The sequence below is a fragment of the Aphelocoma coerulescens genome, unplaced genomic scaffold (genome assembly GCF_041296385.1).
Source record: "Aphelocoma coerulescens isolate FSJ_1873_10779 unplaced genomic scaffold, UR_Acoe_1.0 HiC_scaffold_75, whole genome shotgun sequence".
In the NCBI taxonomy this organism is placed as follows: Eukaryota; Metazoa; Chordata; class Aves; order Passeriformes; family Corvidae; genus Aphelocoma; species Aphelocoma coerulescens.
The window spans coordinates 46,789-71,053 of record NW_027184061.1 but is presented as its reverse complement, the minus strand read 5'-3'; the positions used below and the strand labels follow the sequence as shown (position 1 = coordinate 71,053).

The following is a 24,265-nucleotide window of genomic DNA, read 5'->3' as shown; positions in this document are numbered from 1 at the left end:
ATAGCTCGCGTTGCTTCTTCCGTCCGCTGCAGGCTCTTGTTTCCTTCCGTAATCAATGCATATAAAGGTTTAGCAAGCGACCCATAATCATTAATCCACAGTCTGCACCACCCTGTCATACCTAGAAAGGTTCTCAGCTCTTTTGCTGTCTGGGGTCATGTCTCTTGGGTCTGGGTGGCTACTAGAAGGTCGTCCACATACTGAAGCAGTTGCTCTTCTCCCGGTGGGGGTTCCCAGGATTCAAGGTCCTTTGCAAGCTGTTCCCCAAATATAGTAGGGGAGTTGTTGTACCCTTGGGGTAATACACACCATGTGAGTTGAGTTTTACATCCACTCTTGGGGTTCTCCCATTCAAATGCAAAAATTTGCTGGCTGGCTTCATGGAGAGGGAGGCAAAAGAAAGCATCCTTCAAATCTAAAACAGTAAACCAGGTTAGTTCAGGTGTTAAACGAGTTAACAAAGTGTAAGGGTTAACAACCAGTGGGTACAAATCCTCAGTCACTTTATTGACTGCCCTCAAGTCTTGTACCAACCTGTATGACCCATCAGGTTTCTTCATGGGTAAAATGGGAGTATTAAAATCTGATTGACACTCCCTTAGCAATCCAATTTGCAAAAAGCTCTCAATAATTGGCCTGATCCCTTCTCTGTCTTCCCTTTTCAAGGGATGTTGCTTGGCCCTTACAGGCCATTTCCCTTCTTTAAGCTTCATTTGAATTGGCAGGGCAGTCTTTGCCCTCCCTGGGGTATCAGAGGCCCATACTCTACTTAATTTATTATCTTAATAATTTTTCATTTACTATTTCAGTTTCTTTAGTTATTAGCATTAGGCTCAGCAACTCTATATATTGTTGGTCTTTTACTTCCAAACTGATTTCTCCATTTTTAAATATTATTTTTGCCTCCAGCTGCTCTAGCAGATCTCTGCCCAAAAGTGCAGATGGAGTGTTAGGCATATATAAAATCAATAAATTCCCCACTGTTTTACCAACTTATATTTCAGTGGTTTACAAAAGTATGCCTTTTCAGATTGACCAGCTGCCCCTGTCACTACAACATAATCACTTGATATAGGTATCAACTGAATATATTGCTCCTGTATCCACTAAAAATTTCACTTTCTTTTCTTTGTTTCCTAGTTTAACTATAACCAGAGGGTCCCCTAGGGTAGGGGCTTCTTTTTTCTTCTTCTTCTTTTACCACCCTTATTAATTTTTACATCCTCTGTTTATGTCCCTCTTCCTAATTGCTATAAACTCCCCATGCCACATTAAGCAAAGTCTCTAGATTCCGGATTGTTGGACCTTGCATCTTCTGAAGCTTTGTTCGCTCCTGGGTCCTTAATGTTATAGGACCCTGTGGGGAGGGTGGTTCATCCTCTTCGCTGTCACTGCTTGGTAAAGGTGGGCAGAGGTTAGTTGTTATCGATTCCCCAGAGGGAGATGAAATAAAAAGTGGAGTGAGGTTCAGGGACGGAGATGATGGTAACTCTGATTCTGTATCATTTGCTAGCCCTCCCCCATCTCCCTTCTTAGGGGGTGACTTAAGTAGATCTGCCAGTTCTTGTTCTTGTGCTTCTACTTGATATACCCTGTTTCTGGTTTATTGAACATGCACTGCAACATCGCTTAGGTTTTTCATTATTAACTTTGTTATCCTTTTCAAAAGCCAATACTAAGGGATCAGAGGGTGGTCTGATCCCACACTCTTTTTATCACTCAGGTTGATTTTGAAGAGTGAAAAATAAGTCAACATAAACAATCTCTGGCCATTTTTGTTCATGTCTAAGAAAAGCATTAGTTGCAGTAATGTTTCATAATCCAGTGTACCAAAAGGCAGCCACTTCACATCCCTTTCCAGTTTATAAAGCGGCCACCATTGGATGCATAACTTAATAAGCTCTCTCTTGGTCTCTGCACCACTATGATTCACCATCTTTTCCCAGTGTGTCAAAACACATCCCAGGGGGCTACTCTTAGGAACCTCTTTGTTTCATTTGCCCCCATTTTTAAAGTTCACAAAAAAGCTTGTCCATAAAATTCACAACACACTCACACACTCCACCACTCAAAAAGAAACCAAAAACCCCTTCTTCTTATTCAAATATAAAAAAATTCACACGGCACATAATTCACACCACACATTCAAATGCTTAAAACAATTTACTCAAAGCACTTATACCAACAATTTTAAACTTATAAAACCCACCGCAAGCCTTTTGCAACCCCGAGCAAATATTCTGCTGGGGTTTCGCAAGGCTCCGCTAAAATCTGGCGAGCTGGCGAGTTCCAGCTTGTGCTGCCGCCTCACTCCCTCTGCCCAGCGGGGGGTTTAGTCCCCGCCGCTTCCGCGCTACGCCGCTCTGCCTCGCCGCTAAGGTTAAAAGTATTAGCCCTTCGTCTGGATGTTACCCCGCACCAAACTACCTAATTTAACTCACTTACAATCAAACTTTTCAAGATATACTAAAGGCTTACAAAACAAAATCCAAGGCTACAAACTCCAATCACTCCGCCGGTCGCCACGGTGACGCCGGGCGTAACTTCAAACTAGCTCCGCTCGCTCCTTTAAACACAAATTTAACAACTTTCAAGCACACAATTACCCCTCTTCCTTAATGTCTTAATCAAATTTCACCGTCACCCTTCACACAACTCAAAACTCACACACACTACTTAGTGCCTTTCTTCCAACTCACACACAAAAAATCAAATTCCTCCGCTCTTTCAAACACAAAAATCCTTCCACCAACTCCACTAAACGCAAACTTTTACAAGCTTTTCACACAAATACGTAGCTAATCTGCTTCAAATACACACAAATCACAATACCAGCTAACTAAACACACACACAACGCACTGCTAATTCATAATCCCAACGCGCTCTTTGGCATAACCCAGCCATCGTACCCCTGTCACGCTTGCGCAGCCCAGGGGGTCTGAACTCTCTGATCCAATGAGGTCCCTGTAGACCTGCGGCGCGTCTCTAACGCATGCGCACAGCACTCAAAGTAAAGTTGGTCTCTTTCTCTCTGTTCACCACTCATATTCCAAACTACAAGCTAATGCTGATTTTAAGCCACCAACCGAACCGGAGCCGACGGCGCTCCCGCCGCTACCGCCCATACTCCTCCGGTGCGCAACCGCGCGGTCCTCGCTCCCCTCTGCGGGAACGAACCAAGCCGGAGTCCGCACACACATACACAAACACACGCCGTACGGCCACGCACACTGCGCGCCCGGCTCTCCTCTACGAGAGACCAACACAGAGCCCCTGTGCCCCGTTCCCCTCCCTGGAAACAGAGGCAGCTCTGCATCCCCTCAGGGGAAACAGACCCTTTTTCCACGGACACTTACAACCAAACTTTCCCAGGCTTCCACTTCACACAGGGCGTCCTGCTGTGTCTTACAAGCTGCCTTCCTTAAGGTACCCTTCAATTTTATAAAACATACCTCTTTGTCCGTGGTTCCGGCAGGTCCTGGTCTCTCCCCAGGGTGTCAGAGGATCAAGGAGCCCCGAAAGAGCGGGGCAGGCGCCTGAGGGGGGTCCCTGGACTCCTGGCCCCACGGCCAGATAGAGCAGGGTCCCACCAGAGTCGCCAAAATGATTAACCAAAATATGAATATTGATCTAATATCAATATCCACCTGAGATGGACAAAAACTCTCTAACAGTTTAAAGTTAGAAAGTTTATGTTTTATTTGGCACCAGGCGCTGCGTGGCATAGCTCCCTAAGATGCAGGCCCTGATACAAGCAAACATGATACCTTTTATTTCCAAATATTATGAATATCCAAAATACAAATGTATATTCATAACATTAACACCTCCCATTCTCCTCTTCATATGGAAATGAGCTTAAATGTCATTAAGCATGCGTAGTGTGTGTCCTGAATTGAGTCGGTGGTCTTGAATTGGGTCAGTGGTCCCAAAGAAGATGAAGTAACTTATCTTCCTCATTTTGACCATTTTGCTTCTCTTGAGTTTTAACAATTCTAATTACTTTAGTGACCTGTAAGTTTCCTCTTGCATGACTTTTGGATGGGCTCCCACAAAGGGAGGAAATTGGTGATTGTCTTTATTCTATACACCAACTTATCAATGTTTCTGCTCCTTATTCTAGGCACAGCTAAACAAACATGCAAATGACAGATCATCAGTTATTTGGTAATCAGTTACTAACATCTAAAACTCTGTTTCAAGTCCAGCTCTCCTAACTATTTTGATTAACCCTCACTGGGCCCAAGCCTACAACTGAAATCCCAAGCCTATGACTAAAATCTTTGTTTCCTCTATGTTTCAACAGGAAATGCAAGGAAAGGCCCAGGAGCTGAGAGAAGGTCCCGGAGAGATCCCACCCCGAGCACCGGCACGGGCACAACAGACCCAGCCTGGGCACAGGGAGGGAATTTATTACCAACCAAATCCCAGCAGCACAAGGAGAAGGCAAAGAAATCTCTCCAACACCTTCCCCCCACCCAGCGCGGATCACCCAGAACGGGGGTCACCAGGGCTCTGCCCCACGGGGGTCAGTGGGGATCATCCAACGCCAATCCTCCCACGGGGGATGGAGCTGGAGCAGCGCACGAAGCTCTTCCCGCACTCGGGGCACTCGCAGGGCTTCCCTTAGCGGTGCCTCCGTTGGTGTTGGGTCAAGTGAGAGCTCCTGGAGAAGCTCTTCCCACACTCGGGACACTGGTAGGGCCTCTCCCCGGTGTGGATACGCTGGTGGCTGATGAGGTTGGAGTTTTGATTGAAGCCCTTTCCGCAGTAGGGGCAGCGGAAGGGCCTCTCATCCGTGTGAATGCGCTGATGTAGGAGGAGCTGGGAGCTCCTTGGAAACCTCTTCCCACACTCAGAACACTCGTAGGGCCTCTCCCCGGTGTGGGTGCGCTGGTGTGCCCTCAGGCTGGAGCTCCACCAGAATCTCTTCCCACAATCCAAGCACTCATAGGGCTGCTCCCTGGTGTGGATCACCTGGTGCTGGATCAGTTGGGAGCTGTTGATGAAGCCCTTCCCACATTCCCCACACTTGTAGGGCCTCTCCCCAGTGTGGATCCTTTGGTGCTGGATCAGGCTGGAGCTCCGGCTGAAGCCCTTCCCACATTCCCCACACTCGTAGGGCCTCTCCTGAGTGTGGATCATCTGGTGCCGGATCAGGCTGGAGCTCCATCTGAAGCCCATCCCACATTCCAAGCACTTGTGAGGTTTCTCCCCACCCTGACGCTTCTCCCCCAGCTCCGAGCTCCCCCTGGATCTCTGGCTGCCTTCCCGGCACAGGGGGGCTCTTTCCTCCTTGGATCTCTCTGGGCTGCGTTTGCAGCCCCTCCTCGTGCGGCATCTCCGGGGCTTTTCCTCCTCCTCCATCCAGCCATGCCTTGGGAATGACAAATCCTGGGTTGGGGGGAAAAACAAGGGGTGAGCGCCTCAGGCTGCGGATTCCTTCTGCCCGAGTCCATCACCAAGTATTTTGTGTCTGTAAAAACCTACAAAACACCAAGAATCAGACCAAAAGTCCCACTAACATCAAGACATAGACACAAAACACCCAAAACATCAAGTTCAGCTAAAACCTCCTCCAAAATACAAATACATTCAGCCCCTGAAAAAAAGCCAAAGCACCAACATGGAGCCCAATAAACCTCAGAAACACCAAGATTCACCCCTGGGAAAATCGTGGATCCCCCTCCCTGATCACCTGCTGGATGGGGGGGGCAACGCTCCTGGGGCTGGGGGGAGGCTGCAGATACAGCGAGTGCTGGAACCTTGCGGTGCCTCCTCTTCCACCTCCTCCTGTATCCCTACTCTTCCTCACACTCCTCTTCCTCACACTACTCCTTCTCCTGCAGAATCCCACCTGCTGCTCCCACGGCCATCGTTTCACCATTCTGGTCTCCAGCCCTGCTCCTCCAGCCTTTCTCCTGCTCCCCCCAGGCCCAGCACCCAGCCCTGGCTCGCTCTGCCCCCCAGAGCTCTCGGATCGCACAGCACGAGCAGCGATGCAGCTGCGGCAGCTCGGGCTGGGGCAGCGCTGGGCTCTCGGCCGCTCCTGCCCGCACTCGGCCCCCGCCGCAGCCACTTCTGCCAGCACAGCACGGCCCGGCCCGGCCTTGGCGCTCCCCCCCTCCCACCTCCCCAAATTCCCCTGGCGGGGGGCGCCAAGGCCGGGCCACACGTGGGCTCCAGCTGGGGAGCGCCGGGCGCTGCGGCTCTGCCTGGCAACTGCTGAGTCACCAGCGCCGCGCCTTCTGATTGGCTGAGCGCTGCCTGAGGGCCGCGCCTGCACCAAGGGGGGACACCCTGCTCCAGGGGGGATGTCCCGAAAACCGGGCACCCCCAGCGAACCAACAACACCAACGCCTCCTTACAAACACATGCTCTGAATCTGCTCGGACACAGCCACACGCACTTGCACACAAGCAAGTGACAGCACAAACCAGCAGCTCCACAAAATGGCACTGACTGACACACACTGCTGCTCAACCAAGCTCCTGCTCAATTCCTCAACTTCCAGAACAACAACAAAGCCTGAACAGAACCATGGACATCGTTTCCTAATCAAAAGGCAGTTTGCACATTCTCCCAGAGCTAATTAAGGACATGGACACCCAGCAGGGTAAAATGGGAAGTGGAGAAGGGGTCTCAGCAACAGGGGACGGATGGTGTTGGTGTGCTGGGAAGGGATTGGTTGAAGGGAGTGTGCAGGAATATGGTTAAGGCAAACAGCAGCAGGAGGAATCTATGTGGTAAGAAAGGAAAAGGAAGATGGAAAAGAGGAGGAAGTGAAAAAAGTGAGGACTGGGATGCTTTTCAGCGCCATCTTATCCTCAACATTTGCCAGCTGATCCAGATCTTTTGTATCCCCGCGTTCCAGGACATGACAGAAAAAGAAGTTCAGGATTTTAGGGTGTTTCTCTGTGGCGGGGAGCAGCAGGACAGGGCAGCACGGGCTGGGGGCCTGTGGGGAGCTGTGGGGCCGGGCCGGGGCTGTGGGGCAGCCGGGGCTCAGCGCCGGGCACTGCCTGACCCCAACACCCCCCGGGCAGGGCCGGCAGTGGCCCCCGGCCCCCAGGAGGCTGCGGGATGTGGAAGGATCAGGATTTACTTTCATTGATCTTGTTTGGGTCACTGGAGAAACGAATGATTTTGCAGAAAGCTCAGCAGCTGTCAGAGGATGAGCACCCACGGACAGTGAGATGCCACGGGTACGGCTGCTGCCATTGGCTTTGGCAAGAAGAAGAGCCAGACCCAGGGCAGATATTCAATTATCTCCCTGGAATTGAGGTTTGCAATTCCTCCCCCTGCTAATTCCCGACCTAGTGGGGGGTGGAGATCAGGGATGTCTGTTTCAAGCAGTCTGTGGCCAGAATCCTGTCTCTTGTGAAATCTCTTCCACAGGAAGCTCGGCTGGCACAGACCCTGCCTGGGGACTTTAAGGGAAGTTACACCACTCAACAGAGATGAGCTTAACATCTCAACAGACTGGGAATAGCCCAAAAGATACCCAAAAGATAACGCCCATCAACAGAACATCAACGCCCATCAGCAAACATCAAGGAACAGCTACCCCAGACACTGCCCCCGGCACAGCTGGAGACCCCTGCTCTGGAAAAGGCTGAGAAGGAAATCAAGGAGTGTGGACCTAATGAACATCAGAGGCCAAGCAATCCGGGGCCAACAGGAAACCAAATACTAAGAACTACCCAACTTGGAACCAATGAACATTAAACCTACGGATTTCGATGGGTTTAGACTGTATAAAGTTGAGGAAAAATCGAGTAAAACTCGTGTGCCATGGAATGATTTTCTCTGCACACCCGGGCTCTGTGTGGATGAAATGATTTCTGTTGCACATCCTGGCCAGAATAAAGTAATGCCTTGATCCTCTAACACTAAAAAGGTCGTTGGAGAGTTTTTGTTCTTCCAGGAGTTTTGTTGACAGGATTATATCACTAGAATTTTTTTTCTTAATAATCCTACTCTGACATTGTCAGCTGGGTTTGGGCCAGGGGTGTGAGAGTCAATTTTTAGTCTTAGGGGAAGAAGTAGAAAAATCTTTATTGGTTTAGGCGTTTTTCTGTGTATGTGTGTGCGTGGCTGTTAGTGATGGGAGAATTTTAGAATGGGTTTTTCAATGTTCACCTGTAGGCAGCATTTTGCAAAACTGGAAGAGGTTTAAAGATGACCCTTTAACTCATAAAGAGCTAAAAAAACATAAGAAAAAGAAAAAGAAAAAGAAAAAGAAAAAGAAAAAGAAAAAGAAAAAGAAAAAGAAAAAGAAAAAGAAAAAGAAAAAGAAAAAGAAAAAGAAAAAGAAAAAGAAAAAGAAAAAGAAAAAGAAAAAGAAAGCAGCTCTGGGGAGGGCACTTGTGAGTCACCTGATGGTTGCCCTGGAGGAGAAGCTTCCTTCCAGGCAGCCAGCAGAGGAGCTTTAGAAATGCAAATTATCTCTGCTGGGGGAAGTGTGCACAATGTCCCAGGCTCTCCTTGCCTGCCAGAGGAATTGGGCTGATTCCCTCTGCCCCTCACCCCAAGCTCTGCCTCCCTGCACAGACGGAATTTGCATCGCTAAAGGCAGAGCCCACACTGAGCATCTCGGACTCTGCAACAGAAATCCCTGAAGCTGCAAAGGAAAACAGCAAACGGAGAATGTTGGGAGAACTTCACTCACAAAAGCGGGGGGGAATCATCCCTCTCCCCACTCCAACATCTGCTGGCACTGTCTGGGTTATACAGGGTGCGTTTGACCACTGGGCTGCTTTTGCTGCCACAAGGTCAGCGAAATCACTTGGGAATCCAAGGATGTGATGATTTAATCAGAGAAAAGCGGTCAATTGATGCATCCCTGGATGGAGGGAGTGCCCGAAAATGGGGAAAAGATGAACGGCCACCAGAACAAATCCTACAACACCATGGAGCAGCCCCTGGGAACCCGAACAAATTCATACCAGGTGCCAGAGAACCCAGTGATCATTTCAATGCATCATTAGATTACAAGCTGTCCTCCAAATCATAACCAAGCACACAGCTCCAGCTCCTGACCTTCTCACCCACCAATCCACTCCCATGTTTCTATTTCCTCCCTTCCTTCCTTCCTTCCTTCCTTCCTTCCTTCCTTCCTTCCTTCCTTCCTTCCTTCCTTCCTTCCTTCCTTCCTTCCTTCCTTCCTTCCTTCCTTCCTTCCTTCCTTCCTTCCTTCCTTCCTTCCTTCCTTCCTTCCTTCCTTCCTTCCTTCCTTCCTTCCTCTTTCGCTCTCTTTTTCTCTGTTCTTTCTGAATCACAGCAGAAGGGGTGAGGTGCAGACGAGGGCCAGAGCCCGAGGAGAGGCGCAAGCAGGCCGGGGCAGGAGGGGTTCCCCGAGCCGCTGATCCCCCCCGCCCCGAGCAGGAGGAGCCGATCCTGGATGCCGGCAGAGGGAGCGCACAGCTCTCCTTCTCCAGGGCCTACGGAGCTGCCACATTTCACCCTGGGATGGCATCAGATTCTCTTCCAGCAGAAGGACCAGGAGGTTGTGGAAAATTAAATGACTCAAACTGCTTTTGGCAAAGAGATGGCCAAGGAAAAGTGGGGAAACAGAGAACAAAGGAAATAAAACTTAACAGAGCCATGAATATCGGATGTAATACAAAGTGGGGGTGCACATTAAGGGGCACATGCAGCAGGCGCATCGGGAAGTCTGTACCTTCCAAGGACCTCAGCCACGGGGGAAAGGGACACGGAGATGCGGCCGGGAAATCGGGAGAAAAAGGAGGCTGCATCCTCCAACACTTGGACAGAGCCCACGGGAAATGCCCCGTGGCCTCTCCCTTGCTCCAGGAATAAAGTTCCTTTTACAGGACTCCTCCGGCTCCTCTGGGCACACAAACCTCTGGCCACGGGAACTTTCCCGCACACTCCCGCCGACGGGGCAGCCACCTCTGTCCTACCCACAGCAGCCGGGACGAGCCAGCGCTGCTCCGGCACCGGCTCCTGCCGAGGCAGCAGCGGCAAGGAGAGCGCGGGCAGCCGCTCCCGCAGCGCCCTCACGCCAGGGCGAACACGGCGCCCACACGGCACAACGAACCCGCCCCAGCCCCCTGCCGCCCCCTCCGCCCGCAGCCAGCGCCGAGCCCCGCCAGAACCGAGCGCGGCTCCCACCTGCGCTGGGGCCGCCTCCGAGCTCCGCCGCCGCCTCACCGGGCTCCGGCCGCCGCCGCCGCTCCCGGGCCCGCACAGACGCTCCGCCAATGGCGCCTCTGCTGCGCCACGGCCGCCCTGCCGGCGGCTCCGGGCCCGGGCTGCTCCCCGCTCCGACCAATCAGCGCGCCAGAACCACGACTGACGGCAGCACCGCCCAATCGCAGCGAGGGGCGGGCTCTGCACACGGCCCAGCCTCGCCCCGCGCTCCCAGCGCCCCCCGGGCTGCGTGAGGGGAAAGCCGCAGCTGAGGAACAGCCCTGGAACGGGCCCGGCCCGAGCCGCCATTCAGCTGGGAAGGGAAACAAAGCTCTCCGCTGCTCCCGGCCCGACTTGCCCAGCCCTGCGTGTTGCCTGCCTCCGGCTCCTTGGGAAGCCCTGCAGCCTCCCGACTCCCGCCTCTAATTCGGAGCATCAGTGCATGGCTTTGATTTCCCCGAAAAAGGGAAAACCGCCCCAAACCCCTTTGGCTGAGTGCACGAGGGGAGAGATTTGTGGCACAAAACTCCAAAAGCTCAGGGCAGGGTAATGCGAAGTAGAAGAAGACCCTTCCGAACTTCTTCCTCCCACCCCTCCCTCCTTCCAGCTCCACCTCCCACCCCGGCAGTGCAGGACACAGGGAATTGGGGCCATGCTCAGTTCATCCCCGGTGCCTTCTCCCGCTGCTCAGAGACAGGAGTCGTTCCCCTGCTGCACTCTGGGCTCCCTCCCACCAGACAGTTCTCCAGGAACTTCTCCACCCTGAGTCCGTCCCACGGGCAGCAGTCCCCTCACACTGCTGCAGCCCCGGGGGTCACTCTGCCCCGGGGTCAGTCCTGCAAGGAGAGGCTGCTCCACGGGGCCCCTCTGTCCACGGGTCTCCCACGGGGTCACAGCCTCTCCTCAGGCATCCCCCTGCTCTGGTGGGGGCTCCTCCAGGGGCTGCGGGGGATCTCTGCATCCACGTGGATTTCCAAATCTCTTCCACATTCCAAGCACTTGTGGGGCTTCTCTCCACCCTGAGGCTTCTCCATCAGCTCTGAGCTGTGGCTGGATCTCCGGCTGCCTTTCTGTCTCACGGGGGGTCTTTCCTCCTCGCAGCTCCCTGGGCTGGGTTTGCAGCCACTCCTCGTGGATCTCTTCAGTTTTTCCTCCCCGCTGGATTCCTGCATCGAGGAGCTGCTCAAAGCGGCCTCTTCCACGAGGTTCTGCCACAGGGATTTGTTCCCCCCAGTCTCCATCTGCAGCTCAGTGCCTGGGGCAGGAAGGAGAAGGAGAGGAAGGGACAGGGAGAAGGGAAAAGGAAAAGCTAGAAGGAGAGGAAGGAACAAGAAGAAGAAACCAGGGAGGAAGGAGAGGAGGAAGGAAAGTGGAAGGAATAAGGACAGAACGAGGAGAGGAAGGAGAGTGGAGAAGGAGAGGATGGGATTTGCCTCCGTGCCATAGGGAAGGGGAGGGAGATCCCCCCAGTCCATCCCCAGCAGGACGGCGTCGGCAGCGGGGTTGTCCTGCAGCTGGGGGTGATGCTGGGCTGGGAGATGGAGCAGGAGAGAGGGGGAAAGGGGCAGTGACTTCCTCCCCACCTGCCTGGGGGTCCCGGGACATCTTCCTCTTTCTTGCAGCCTCCTTCTCCATCCGGCCATGGCTTTGGAATGACAAATCCTGTTTTCAGGGCAAAAACAAGGGGTGAGTGTGTTAGGTTGGGGGTTCCTCCAGCCCAAGTCCATCTCTAGAAGTCACCAGGCATTTGTGTCCATAAAACCCTCCAAAATATTAAGATCCAGCCACAAAAGCCCCAAAGACACAGCCCCAAAACTCCCAAAATCTTGATATACAGGAAAAACTCCTCCACAATAGGAAAATTCTGCCCTTCAAAAAACCAAACCATCAACATTTAGATCAATAAACCTTAGAAACAACAGGATTCCCTCCCTCACCCCAAAAATTTAGAAAATATCAAGATTTGGCCCAAGAGATCCAAATTCAAACAGAAAATGCCAAGATTCAGCAAAAATAACCTCTCAGGAGTTCCCTCTCTCTGGGTTTCTGGGGGTCCTGTGTATTTTGAGGTTCCCCCATATCCGGAGTTCCCGCCTTCTCTGGGCTACGAGGGGTCTGGGGAATCCCAGGGGTCCCCCCTTTCCAGGCTCCCCACTTCAGTGTCCAGGGGGTCCCTGGTTCCGCTGCTCTCCATCCTCCCCCTCCCTTCAGGCTGCAAGGGGTCCCACAGCTGCGGGATCACCCCTCTCTGCTCTTCCCACTCCGTGACTCTCGGGCTTCCCCCAAACCTGGATCTCCCAGGCAGTCCCCAAAACCGGTGTCCCTGAAACCGGTGTCCCACTCACTCTGCACTGTGACCGGGTGATCGCCACATGGTACCAGAGCCTGACCCAGGGAGACCAACCCACACGTGGGGGGAGACCCCGCATCCCCCCACCCATGGCCAGGGCTCTGCTGTGAGCCACCAGCGGGAACCCCCCCCAAAAAACCCTCCCAGGGACCACCCAAGATATTTGGGGCAAGCTTCCCCTCCCCGGTCCCCTGCAGAATGCGGGGGGGCGATGCTCTCGGGGCAGGGGGGCTGCAGATACGGGGAGCGATGGACGCACGTGCTGCCTCCTCTTCCTCCTCCTGTTCCTGCTCCTGCTCCTCCTCTCTCCCTCCTCTTCCTCCCACTCCTCCTGCACTTCCTGCTTCTGCTCTTCCTCCTGTCCGTTCTCCCCCTTCTCCTTCATCCCTCCTCCTCCACCCCTTCTCCTCCTCCCCCCAGGCCCAGTGCCCACCCTTGGCCCCCTCCCCCCAAACCCATCGCATCCCATGGGAGGAGCAGGGATGGAGCTGGGGCCGGTCAGGCTGGAGCAGCGCTGGGCTCTTGGCTGCTCCCAGCTGCTGTGGGGGAAGCCAGGAAGGGGAAAAGTGAGAAGATTGTTGTGTGGAGAAAAAAGTTTGCGGCTTGGCCCCCTTTGGTCTCACCGCCGGAGCTGGGAGATTTTGGAGAGGGGAATACAGAGATGGGTGGGGGATCCCAAGGGATTTTGGGGACAGGGTGAGGGGTTGTGGGAGCCACTTGCTGGGGGCAGTCAGGCCAGAGACCCCTGGGCTGGACTCCTGGTCTGGGCATTCCAGCTCCCATTTTCTGCTCTCTTCCTCCCTTTTTCCCACCTCTCTCAGTATTTTCCCATTGTCCCATCCACACCCCTGAGACACCCACATTCACCCGAGTCCTGCTGGCCCCCAGACCCGTGAGCTCCCAGCAGCACCAGTACCACCGGTACGGCCCCAGCTGCCAGCACACGCCCCATGGCCAGCGCCAGGCAAGAGCTGCCAGCCCCAAAGCAGCCAGGCTGTGCTGTGGAGGGGTCCCCATGGCCCTGCCCCACACGGCACTGGGAGCACCAGTCCGGACCAGTGCAGAGGACAGGTGGGCAGCATCAGAACCCATGAAAGTGGTTCCACCACAAGCCATTTAGAACCCCGAAAAGTGGTGGAAAGCATCAGGATCCTCCCAAAAAAGGCCTCACCTCCACCTCCGAAAATGACCGGGGAATCTCCCAAAGGAGTTTACAACCCCCAAAACTGGTGGAAAGCAGCAGGATCTACCCTAAAATGGGCTCCCCATGTCCTTCCCTGTGGAGCCGCACTCCAAGTGCAAGAGCCAGGTGTGTCCCCCCTCCCAGTAACACATCCCTCAGGATTGGAGGGTGCCCCAAAACCTCCTCAGGAACCGGATCCCCCAAACGTCTTCACCCCAACATGTGTCTGTCTCATTCCAGACCCCATCCCAGCCATCCTGCCTCTCCCAAATACAGCCCCGTTCTTACGGGGGCCAGAGCTGCCTCTGGGGGCGTTGGTGAGTGCAGGGGATCCTTTATCCCCCTCGTGCAGCTCCAAGCTCCCGAGGGCAAAGCCCTGGTTTCTAGGGCTGTGCCCGCTCCTCAGATCTGTCGGATTTAATACCCAAGTGTGGCAGGGACACGGCCCCGGGAGCTGCGCTAATGCCCGACGGTGCCCGGGAGGGTCTGAGGGGAGGGGAGTTCATAAGGACTCCCCCCGCACCCATCACTGCACACGAAAAGCTTTTTTAGTGCATGCCAGCGATTTTTCGTGGTTTCTGGGCTCGGCGGGGCCGAGGCGGCGGCAGCGGGAGCCGCGGGGCCCGGCCCGTGGGGGCGGCCGGGGGTGAAAAGTGCGCGGCGACCCCAGCGCGGTGCCCGAGGGCTGAGCGGAGCTGGTCGGGAACAACCCCCGGAACCCCCCGGTGCCCGAGGGCCGAGCGGAGCTGGTCGGGAACGCCCCGCTCGTCTCCGCCGCTCCAAGCCGCTTTCCCGGCTCCGGCTGCCGCCGCCGCCCGGCCCCGGCGCGGTCCCGCGGGGTCGCCGCTCGAGGCGCAGCTGGAGGGGCTCGATCCGGGCCGCGCCCCGCCCGTCCCTCGCTGCGCCTCCTTCAGTGACTCGGGGCGGCCGAGATCACTCGGGGCGGCTCCAGGAGACCCCAGAACTCCCCCCGGCTGCGGCTCTTTCGGTGACACGGGGCGGCCGAGAGCCCCCGGTGCTGCCCCGACGGTCCCTCGGTGCGGCTCTTTCAGTCACGGGCAGCGGCCACTCCCGGTGCGGGGTTTTTGTTATTTTTTTATTCTGTTCTCTCGAGTTTAGTCCATTCTCACCTCCCATCCCAAGCCCCTCCAGTGCGGCTTTTTCACCACCGTCACCTCTCGTCGCTCTCTCGGTGCAGCTCTTCAGTGACTCGGGGCTGCGGAGATCCCCGGGTGAGGCTCTTTCATTGCATTTTATTCTATTCTCTCTATTGTTTTTTCTGTTCTCACCTCTCACCCTCCTCGGCGCTGCCCTTCTAGCCACACCCGACAGCGCCCGTCCCGCCGTGCGGCTCTCGAGTGACACCGGGCGCCGCGGACATCCCGGTGCAGTTTTTTATTCTATTTTACTCCATTCTCTGGATTTTATTCTACTCACCCTCCGCCCGTCCCTCGGTGCAGCTCCTTCAGACGCGGGCGGGGGAGACGCCTCTCGGTGCGGCTCTTTGGTTGTATTTTATTCTCTTCTCTGTATTTCCTTTCGTTCCCAGCTCGCCCGTCCCGCTGAGCGACTCCTTCAGGGACCCGGCGTGGCACAAACCCCTCGGGGCGGCTCCAACAGAGCCCCGCCCGCCGCCGCTCCCCGAGGCCTCCCCGCTGCTCCCCGGCCATCGGACACCGCAGGCCGACCCGGCCCCTTCTTCCTCTTCCTCTTCCTCTTCCTCTTCCTCTTCCTCTTCCTCTTCCTCTTCCTCTTCCTCTTCCTCTTCCTCTTCCTCTTCCTCTTCCCCTTCCCCTTCCCCTTCCCCTTCCCCTTCCCCTTCCCCTTCCCCTTCCCCTTCCCCTTCCCCTTCCCCTTCCCCTTCCCCTTTCCCTTCCCCTTCCTCTTCCTCTTCCTCTTCCTCTTCCTCTTCCTCTTCCTCTTCCTCTTCCTCTTCCTCTTCCTCCTCCTCCTCCTCCTCCTCTTCCTCTTCCTCTTCCTCTTCCTCCTCCTGCCGGGATTCAGCCCCCGCCGCCGCCCGGCTCCTTCTGCCGCTCCTGCCCGGCACGAAGCGGCGCTGCCGCTGACGGGGCCGGAGCGCGGCTGCCCCGCGACTGCCCCGCGCCTCAGGGCCGGGCCGGGGAGTGACCGCACGGCTGCGGAGGGACCCCCGCTGGACACGGCAAGGATTCCTGTCCCTCCGGGGGAAGCACGGACTCACCGAAACTCCCATCCCTTCTCCGTGCGCCGCTGGCCAGAGGAGGGAGGGAAACGGGGATTGAGCTGGAGTTTTACATTCAATCCTTACAAAGCAGAGTCACAGATGGAGCTCCGCTTTCAGCTTCAAACGAGGGAATCCAACGGGAGCGCTGGCGCTTCTGTAACCTCTCAAACTGTTCCTTGATACTCGACACTTTAGTTCTGGCCATAGGAAGCGCTTCAGCAGCAATGTCTCTCCCAGCCACTGGTTTCTGGCTCACACCCAGCTCGCAGCTCAGACAAGAAACCCAAAGTCCCAGGAGAAGAAGCTCTGCTGTTACTTTCTTTATTCAGAGTTCTTTTTATTATATTTTAGATATCATCTATATTTTACTGGATTTTTTTTCTTTTTCTAAAATCTCGTGCTTATTCTCTCTTTGCCCCCTCCAGCCCTTGTCCCCCTCCCGGAGGTTTGTGGAGCACTGCTGTCCCTCAGCCCTTCCTGCCCCGGCACCCGCGGCCGCTCCGGTGCCCTCAGGCCCCGGCTGGAAGCAAAACCACAAAACCCTCTGGAAAGGAAGCTGGGCTGGGGGAAAACCCTGCAGGGGGGATTGAACCCCAACACAGCGATTGCTGAGAGTTGGAGATTCCAAACGCTCCAAGGGGCCCGAGGGAACCGCGCTGCGGCCTCGGGGCCTCCCTGGGGCACCGCGGGGACCCCCGAGCAGAGCGACTCTTCCCGCCCCTCAAAATCCACAGCTTTGGGTCAGCTGAGAAAAAGAGCTGGAAAAAGGGGCTGGAAAAGGGGCTGGAGCCCGAGGGGACCCCTCAGCCATGGCCCGGAGCAGCCGCAGGAAAATGCCCCAGAAACCAAGGAAATCGATGGAAGTAATGAGGAATTTTGGAACTCTTTCCGCTGCTGTTTCCAGAAGGTCCCGGCTGGGTCCTGCCGGGAGGAGCCGGGGGTGGGGAGGGGCTTCAGGGCTTAATTGGGGAGAAAAGTTGAATTGGGGCAAGGAAACTTTAATGGTGGGGAGAAAATGTGAATGGAGGGGATTTGAATGGGAGGGGATGATTTGAATTGGGCAGAGAAAATGAAGTGGGGGAGGAGCCCCCCAGCCCTCGGCTGTGCCCCGAAGGTGCTGCCAGCGGTTCCCCTGCTCCCACCCCCCGGGCTGGGGGCGTGGAGCTGCTGCTACTCCCCGGGAATGCCACGGGATAAAAACTCCACTCAAGCTTTTATGTTCCCAGTCACTCCCAATAAGATCCCAGTTGCCCCCAACATGGTCCCAGTTGTTCCCAGTCATGCCCTGTAGGGTTCCTTTCACTCTCAGTCCCTCCCAGTAGAGTAAGGTAGGGCCCTGGTCACTTCCAGTATGAACCCAGTCACTCCTAGTCAGTCCCTCTATGATGCCTTTTGTCCCCATCATGGTCCCAGTTGCTCTAAGCATGATCCCAGTATGTGTCCAGTCACCCCCAGTATGATTCCAGGTAACTTCCCAGTATGAGTCTGGTTTGATTCCTGTCACCCCCAGTATGATCCCAGTCACTCCCAGATGCTCCCAGCACTAGGCCAGTCACTGCAACATGACCCTGTCACTCCCGGTATGATCCCAGTATGACCCCAGTATGGGCCAGCTGCTCCCAGGATGATCTCAGTTGCCCCCTGCATCTTTCCAATTGCACCCTTTCACCACCACTGTGGTTCCAGTCACTCCCAGTACAATCCCAGTCATTCCTAGTATGATGCAAATCACTCCCAGTATATCCTAGCAGCACCCATTGGGCCTCAGCATGTTCCCAGTAGCCCTCAGTGTGGTCCCAATATATCCCAGTATAATCCCTGGTGCTCCAAATGTGGCCCTGCCCAGTCCTGATCCTGGTCCCAGTGTATCCTCCTGTCCCATTCCGTCCTAGTCCATCCCATTCTGTCCCAGTCCATCCCATTCTGTCCCAGTCCATTCCGGTCCCTTCCCAGCAGCCGCTGCCGTTTCCCGGATCCTTCTGCCCTCCCCCCCCCAAAGCTGCCCCCCGGCCCCCTGACGGGGATCGGGGGCTTCGTGTTGGGCTTCGTCTTCCTGGCGCTGGGGCTCGGCTTCTACCTGCACAAGCAGGTGATGGGAGGGGCCCGGGGGTCGTGTCCCCCCTCCCCCGGAGCTCTGTGCTCCCTCCGGGGCCCCCCAGCCGGGTGTCACCCCCTTTGCTCTGCCCACAGAGCTCCTGAGCCGCCGGCGGCCGCAGCCCCTCCCCGTGGCCTCGGGCCCGGCCGGGACCCTCGCCCCATCCCCGCGATGATTTTGGGGGGTCGTGTGTCCCCCCAGCCTCGCTGTCACTCTGCCCCTGCCCGGCTGCTCCCAGTGTTCCCAGTTCGCCCCGGTCCCGTTTATTGGGCAACAGTGGGAAGGGACTTTGGGGGATCCCGCGGGGGGACCAGGAGTGGGGGGGGCAGAACCGGCCCCAGGATGGATCGGGAATGGGGACCCCCGTGTGTCACCCCTGTGTCATCCCCCCCGGGGGGTCCTTGGGAGGCACCTGAACCCCAAATCGGCACCAACGAACCCCGAAGGCGCAGAGACCCCCCCCTTAAGCCGCCCCACAGCCCCCAACGACCAACCAAAATTCCCCGCGAGTATCAGATAATCAGAGCAGGCGTTGAACAACCTTCAGCCAATCAGAGCGCGCGGCGCTGGTGACTCACCAGTTGCCAGGCAGACCCGCAGCGCTCAGCGCTCCCCACCCGGACCCCACCTGCGCCCCCCCCTCGCCCCCAGCGCCCCCCGCCAGGGGAATTTGAGGAGGGGGCGCGTGGGGGGAGCCCAGGCCGGGCCCAGAGCCCAGCGCTGCCCCAGCCCGACCTGTCCCGGCTCCATCCCGGCTCCTCCCGCGGGATGCGACCGCGCTGGGAAAACGGGGGGCCAAGGGTGGGCGCTGGGCCCGGGGGGAGCAGGAGAAGGGATGGGAGAGGAGGAGAAGGAGAAGGAGGCATCTTTTAATGATATTTTATTGAGTCTCATGTTTTAGAGACCAGGATCAATACTCCCCGGCCATCAGGGCGAGTCCCTCAGGGCTGCGGGGCCCTGCTGCCGGCTCACCCCGTGCCAGCCCAGCGCCAGCGCTCAGCGGGGCTTTGGCTTCCCGTGCCCTTTCCCGTGTCCCCAGCCCAGCGTCACCACCCCCGTGTCCCCAGGTCGTGCCCCACCCCTGCCCCCCTCCCCCTTTGTCGAGACACGGAGGATGAGAATTTCCCCACCATCCACCCCAAAGGTTCCCCCGAGGCCATTTCCTCTCGTGCTTTCCCTTGGGAGCAGAGCCCCACCCCTCCTGGCTACCCCCTCCTGTCAGGGACTTGGAGAGAGCCAGGTCCCCCCTGAGCCTCCTTTCCTCCAGGCTCAGCGCCCTCAGATCCCTCAGCTGCCCCTCAGAAGTCCTCCAGAGCCTTCCCCAGCTCCATTCCCATCTCTGGACGTGCTCCAGCCCCTCCATGTCTTTCTTGACGTTTGAAGCCCAATCGCTGCCCTGTCGCTGCAGGTGCCAAAACCCCAGGGAGACTCCTTGGAAATGGGGGTAGAGAGGAGCCCTTCAAAGGGAAACGTGTGCAAAACTGCTGCCAATGGCCGAGCGGGTTTGGTGTGGCTGCGGGAGGGAGAGATGCTCCGGGACTCCGCCTCGGCCCCGGAGCGGAGCGGCCCGTGCTGCCCCGGGGCGCGCGGGGCTCGGCCGTGGGGCGCGCGGGGGGGAACGGACACACGGGCACCGGACACACGGACACGCGGACAAACGCTCCCAGCGCTTCAGCGGCAGCAGCGGCAGCAGCGGCAGCAGCGGCAGCAGCGCAAAAGCAGCGAGTCCACGAACCCTCTGCGTCCCTTCTCCTGCTCCTCCTCTCCCTCTCCCAGTGTCTCGCACCCTCTCCCGCTCTCCCTTTCGTTCCCCAACCCCCCCTCCCGCGGCCTCCCTCTCCCCAGGCCCGGCCGGGCCATGCCCCCGGCCCGCCCCCGGCCCCGGGCGGGGCTGCCCCCTCCCCGCCCCCGGGCGTCCCGCCGCGGTCCCGCCTCCGCCCGGCTCTCGCCGTCCTGGCTGTGGCGCTGCTGGGCGGGCATCAGTGCCTGGCTCCTGGGCACCATCGCCAGCCCCTGGCTCCGGCTGGCCCGACCCCGAGCCCGGCCCCGGCCTCGGCTCCTCCCGGGGCCCGCCGGGGACACAGGCGGCGCGGCCGCTCCCGCCGCCTCCGCAGCGTCTTCCCCGCTCCGAGCTCCGCCGCTCTTGAGCGCGGCCGCCGGCCCCGAGCCGCCGGTGGCCCCTCCAAAAGAGCCCCCATGTGGGGATGGCCGGCCCGGGGCGGTTGAGCGGCGCTCGGGGGCCGTTCCTGGCCCCGGGCCGAGCGCTGACGGCCGCGTCTCGCGGGCACGGAAGGCGCAGCAGGGCCTGAAGGAGCGCTACCGGCTGGGTTCGCTGCTGGGGCGCGGCGGCTTCGGCAGCGTCTTCGCGGCCACGCGGCTCTCGGACGGCGCCCCGGTGAGTGGCGGGGCCGGCGGCGGGCGCAGGAGGCGGGGGGCAAAGGAGGAGGAGAAGGAGCATGGGGCTGGGCACGGCGGGCGGCGAGCTCAGCCCGCTGCTCCCCTTGCCTTGCAGGTGGCCATCAAACGGGTGCCGCGGAACCGCATCGGCCATTGGGGCGAGCTGGTGAGTGAGCGAGGGGCAGCGGGAGAAGCCGGGGCGCGACGGGCGGGGATGAGCCGAGGCCCGGCAGGGTGGAAGCCGCCAGAACGCCTCGAGGGAGAGCGGCCGTGGGGCCAGCGGAGCGCGCAGAGCGTCCCCGGCTGGCTGAGGGCTTCCCGAGCCCCGGCACGGCATCAGCCCCGCTGACGGCACCGTGCTCCTCCCGCAGCCCGACGGCACCCGAGCACCGCTGGAGATCGTGCTGCTGGACAAGGTGTCCGCTGGCTTCCCTGGCATCGTCCAGCTCCACGAGTGGCTGGAGCTCCCCAGCAACGTGCTGATGGTGCTGGAGCGCCCGGAGCGGTGTCAGGACCTCCTTCACTTCATTCGGGCACGGGGCTTCCTGTGCGAGGAGGTGGCGCGGCACCTGTTCCGCCAGGTGCTGGAGGCCGTGCGGCACTGCACCAGCTGCGGGGTCCTGCACCGGGACATCAAACCGGAGAACATCCTGGTCGACCTGGCCACTGGGCAGGCCAAACTCATCGACTTTGGCTGTGGCACCTACCTGCAAGCCACAGCCTACACCAGCTTTGCAGGTGAGCCCACGCAGGGGGAGGCTCCTGGTAGCGGCATCTCACAGCCCAACATCTCACGGCCCAACATCTCACAGCCCAACATCTCACAGCCCAACATCTCACAGCCCAAGCCGGCTGTGGCAGGGGGGATTCTCCCTTTTGCTGCCAGTCATGGCAGCCGGAGTCTTCAGCTGAGCTGCTTTTGAGCGGTGCTGGCTGAGGGGCCATCTTCCAGCCCTGCTGGCAGCCTCTGCCAGCCACTCTGCCCAGGACTGGCGCTGGGGCTGGGGCAGCCAGCGCCACAGAAACACGCGTGGGTGGGGGTAGCAGAGAGGGGGGGCCAGAACCTGTGCTCCAGCCCGTTTGGTGTGCAGGCGAGACAGGGCTCGGACTGCTCTGCTGCCCGTGGTTGCCTTGGCTTAAGAATGGTTTCTGGGGCAGTGCAGGCAGGGAGGATGAAAGCGTGGTTTTTCCCCAGCACCAAGTGGGTTTTCCCTTTGCATGGAATGCTCGGGCCTTGCCAGGGCTTCCGCTGCCCTCTTGCAACACCAGCGGCTTCTTTTCCAACCCCCAGTTTGTACGCAAGTCCCAGGTGCTGGCCAGAGGGCAGCGGGTCACGCCGCGTGCCGCTGCTGCGGCCCCCGCATGCCCAGGGATGCTGGGGCGAGGCTCTGGGAGCAGGCAGCGTCCCCCTGAAGAACTCCATCTCTATTCCATAGGAACACCATCCTACAGCCCTCCGGAATGGACCCAGTTCGGCTGGTACTACGGCGAGGCAGCGACCGTCTGGTCCCTGGGCATCGTGCTGCACCAGATGGTCTGCGGGGAGCACCCTTTCAGGAGGGGCTGGAACAGCACCTGGGGCCGGCTCTCGCTCCCACGACGGCTCTCTCCAGGTGGATCCTCGTCTCTGCAGCACGGGGGGAATAGCAGTGCTGGGAGACAGCAGCGGGCTCAGGAGCATCCCACACTGGCAGCTGCTGAGGAGGTGGCAATGTCCTGCTCTCCTGCTCTCCTCCAAAAGAAAGAATTGATGGCAAAGTTTAGGCACAGCCCTGTTTAGGCACACACAGCACGGCCTGGGCATGGCAAGAGTGGGGCAAAGCGGACAGGAGCCTTCTGCAACTGACTGGCGCTTTCTGCTTTCTCTCCACAGAGTGCCAGAATCTCATCCGACGGTGTTTATCCGTGCTCTCCTCGGAAAGGCCCTCATTAGAAGACCTGTCCTGTGATCCCTGGATGCAGGATATTCACGTGCCATAGGAGAAGGGAGAGAGCCACACGCACGCTTTGACCCAGGGAGCCGGTAAGTTCCAGCTGCACACGCGCCTTGGCAAGAAGCAGCAAAGAAAGGCAGAGATTTTGTCCTGCCTGAATCGCTGCGCAGGGCTCCTCAGCTGGGCACGCGCAGCCCTGCTGCTGGAGCTGAGCTGCTCTTCCCAGCACTGGTGGCCCCCATGCCAGCTGCTTTTGCTTGTCCTTCTTCAGCGACAGCCGGGGCCCTGGGCAGAGCACTGACAGCCTGCTCCAGCCCCAGGGAAGAAGGAGCCCCTGGAGAAGCTGTGCCAGGTGCGGCTGCTGCTGCTGGAGACATGGAGGGTGACATCAAGGATGACAAGCTCTTCCTCCAGCTGGCAAGCTGAAGATGATGGACTTCAATTGTGGCACCTTCTCCAAAGCCAGGCTCCACAGCGAATTTGCAGATGAGTCCACACGCAGGGGGATGCTCCCAGATTTGTGCATGGCACAGCCTGGCCGGGAAACAAAGGTTCCCCCCTTTGCTGGGGCAGATGCAACCAATTCTTCAGTTGGCTGCCAAGCTGCTTTTTGGCAGGGCTGGGGGGATGGGCTGGGCTGGTTTTGAACTGGGAGTCTGCTCCTGGCCCTGCCAACAATCCCCAGCACCCACCGTGGCCCCTGCACTGGGGCTGGGGCTGGGGCAGCCAGCCCGACACAAACAAAGCCCCATGGTGGGAGCAGAGGTTGGACACCAGAAGCTGTGCATGGGCTGCTTCGCTCTGCAGGCAAGGAAGGGCTTGGGCTGCTCCACTGCCCTTGTTGGCTTTGGGCTCAGCATGACTTTTGGGGGCAGTGCAGGGGGAAGGCAGAAAGCGTGGGCTGCCCTGGCCTGTGGGTGGGTTTTTCCCTCGCATGGTGGGCTTGGGCCTTCCTCAAGGCCCCAGCAGAGAGAAGATTTTTGACCATTTTCCTTGTTTTCCGTTTTTGTCTGTAATCTCTTTTCATTGATTTATGGTTTGTTTTTCCAAAGGAAGCGTTCTAGGTGCTGTCTGGTCCGGATGGCGAAGTGCTTGGAAGCAGCTGTGGCGTGGATGGGACGTGCCCTTGGAGAAGGGCTGAGGACACCGTTTGGGAGCAGCTTTTCTTCTGGTGGCAGGAGGCGTGAGGTGGGTGCCCGTCCTCTTGGCACGGCTGGGATAAGGGCTTTTGGGAGACGGCAGCGGGCGCAGCAGCATCCCGCTCTGGGCAGCTGCTGAGGAGGTGGCTGTGCCACGGCCGGCTGCAGGCTGGGCACGTGTCCTGCCCTCCTGCTCTCCTGCCAGAGGCAGCAATGCTGGGCAGCTTTGGGCAGAGCTCTGTGTCGGGAAAGGCGCGGGAGACAAGCTCATGATTTCATGATCGGCAAGCCTCGATTTTATTGTCTTTTCATCTCTTATTTATACAACACTTAAACAGCTCATACATATTGCAAAACCTGAGCTCACGATTGGTCATCTTCTCTCGTGGGAACAACACACCCCGCGGTGATGGTTTCTTCATTCCAGTCTGCTCTGGCTTGTGTCCTGTTGGACACCTTGTTGATAAGAAACCCCTTTTCCCACGACAGGCTGACTCCTACATCCTGCAAGGCTCTATTTTATCATGTCCTCTGCTGCGCAGCCATTCCTCAGATAAGCTCTCTACACTTCCCCCGTTTTCTTTATGTGCTATCATGCTCAGAGTTGTTGTTTTTAGCAGTACCCTCTTGATACAAGTTAGAGCGCAGCTGAACAGGACTAATCCTACCAAAACCATGATCAATAAGAGAAACAATGTTTTTACCATGCTTCTTACCCAACCACCCAATCCCAGTTCACTGACCAGCCCATCTAGGCCAAAGAAACCTGTATCTTCCTTAATTTTTTGAGAGTGATTTATAAGCTGTT

At 57.5% G+C, this 24,265-nt stretch overlaps 1 protein-coding gene across 1 annotated transcript in view; it reads right to left on the bottom strand.

Moving 5' to 3' along the window:
- Positions 1–4,648: 4,648 nt before the first annotated feature.
- Positions 4,649–24,265, bottom strand: part of LOC138102420 (zinc finger protein 436-like) — a gene marked incomplete at its 3' end in the record, with an annotated part of 47,520 nt that continues 27,903 nt past the window's right edge. The window contains exon 3 of the mRNA XM_069000131.1: positions 4,649–5,212. Coding sequence (XP_068856232.1) covers positions 4,649–5,212 — 564 coding nt within the window. The remainder of the gene's footprint in view (positions 5,213–24,265) is intronic.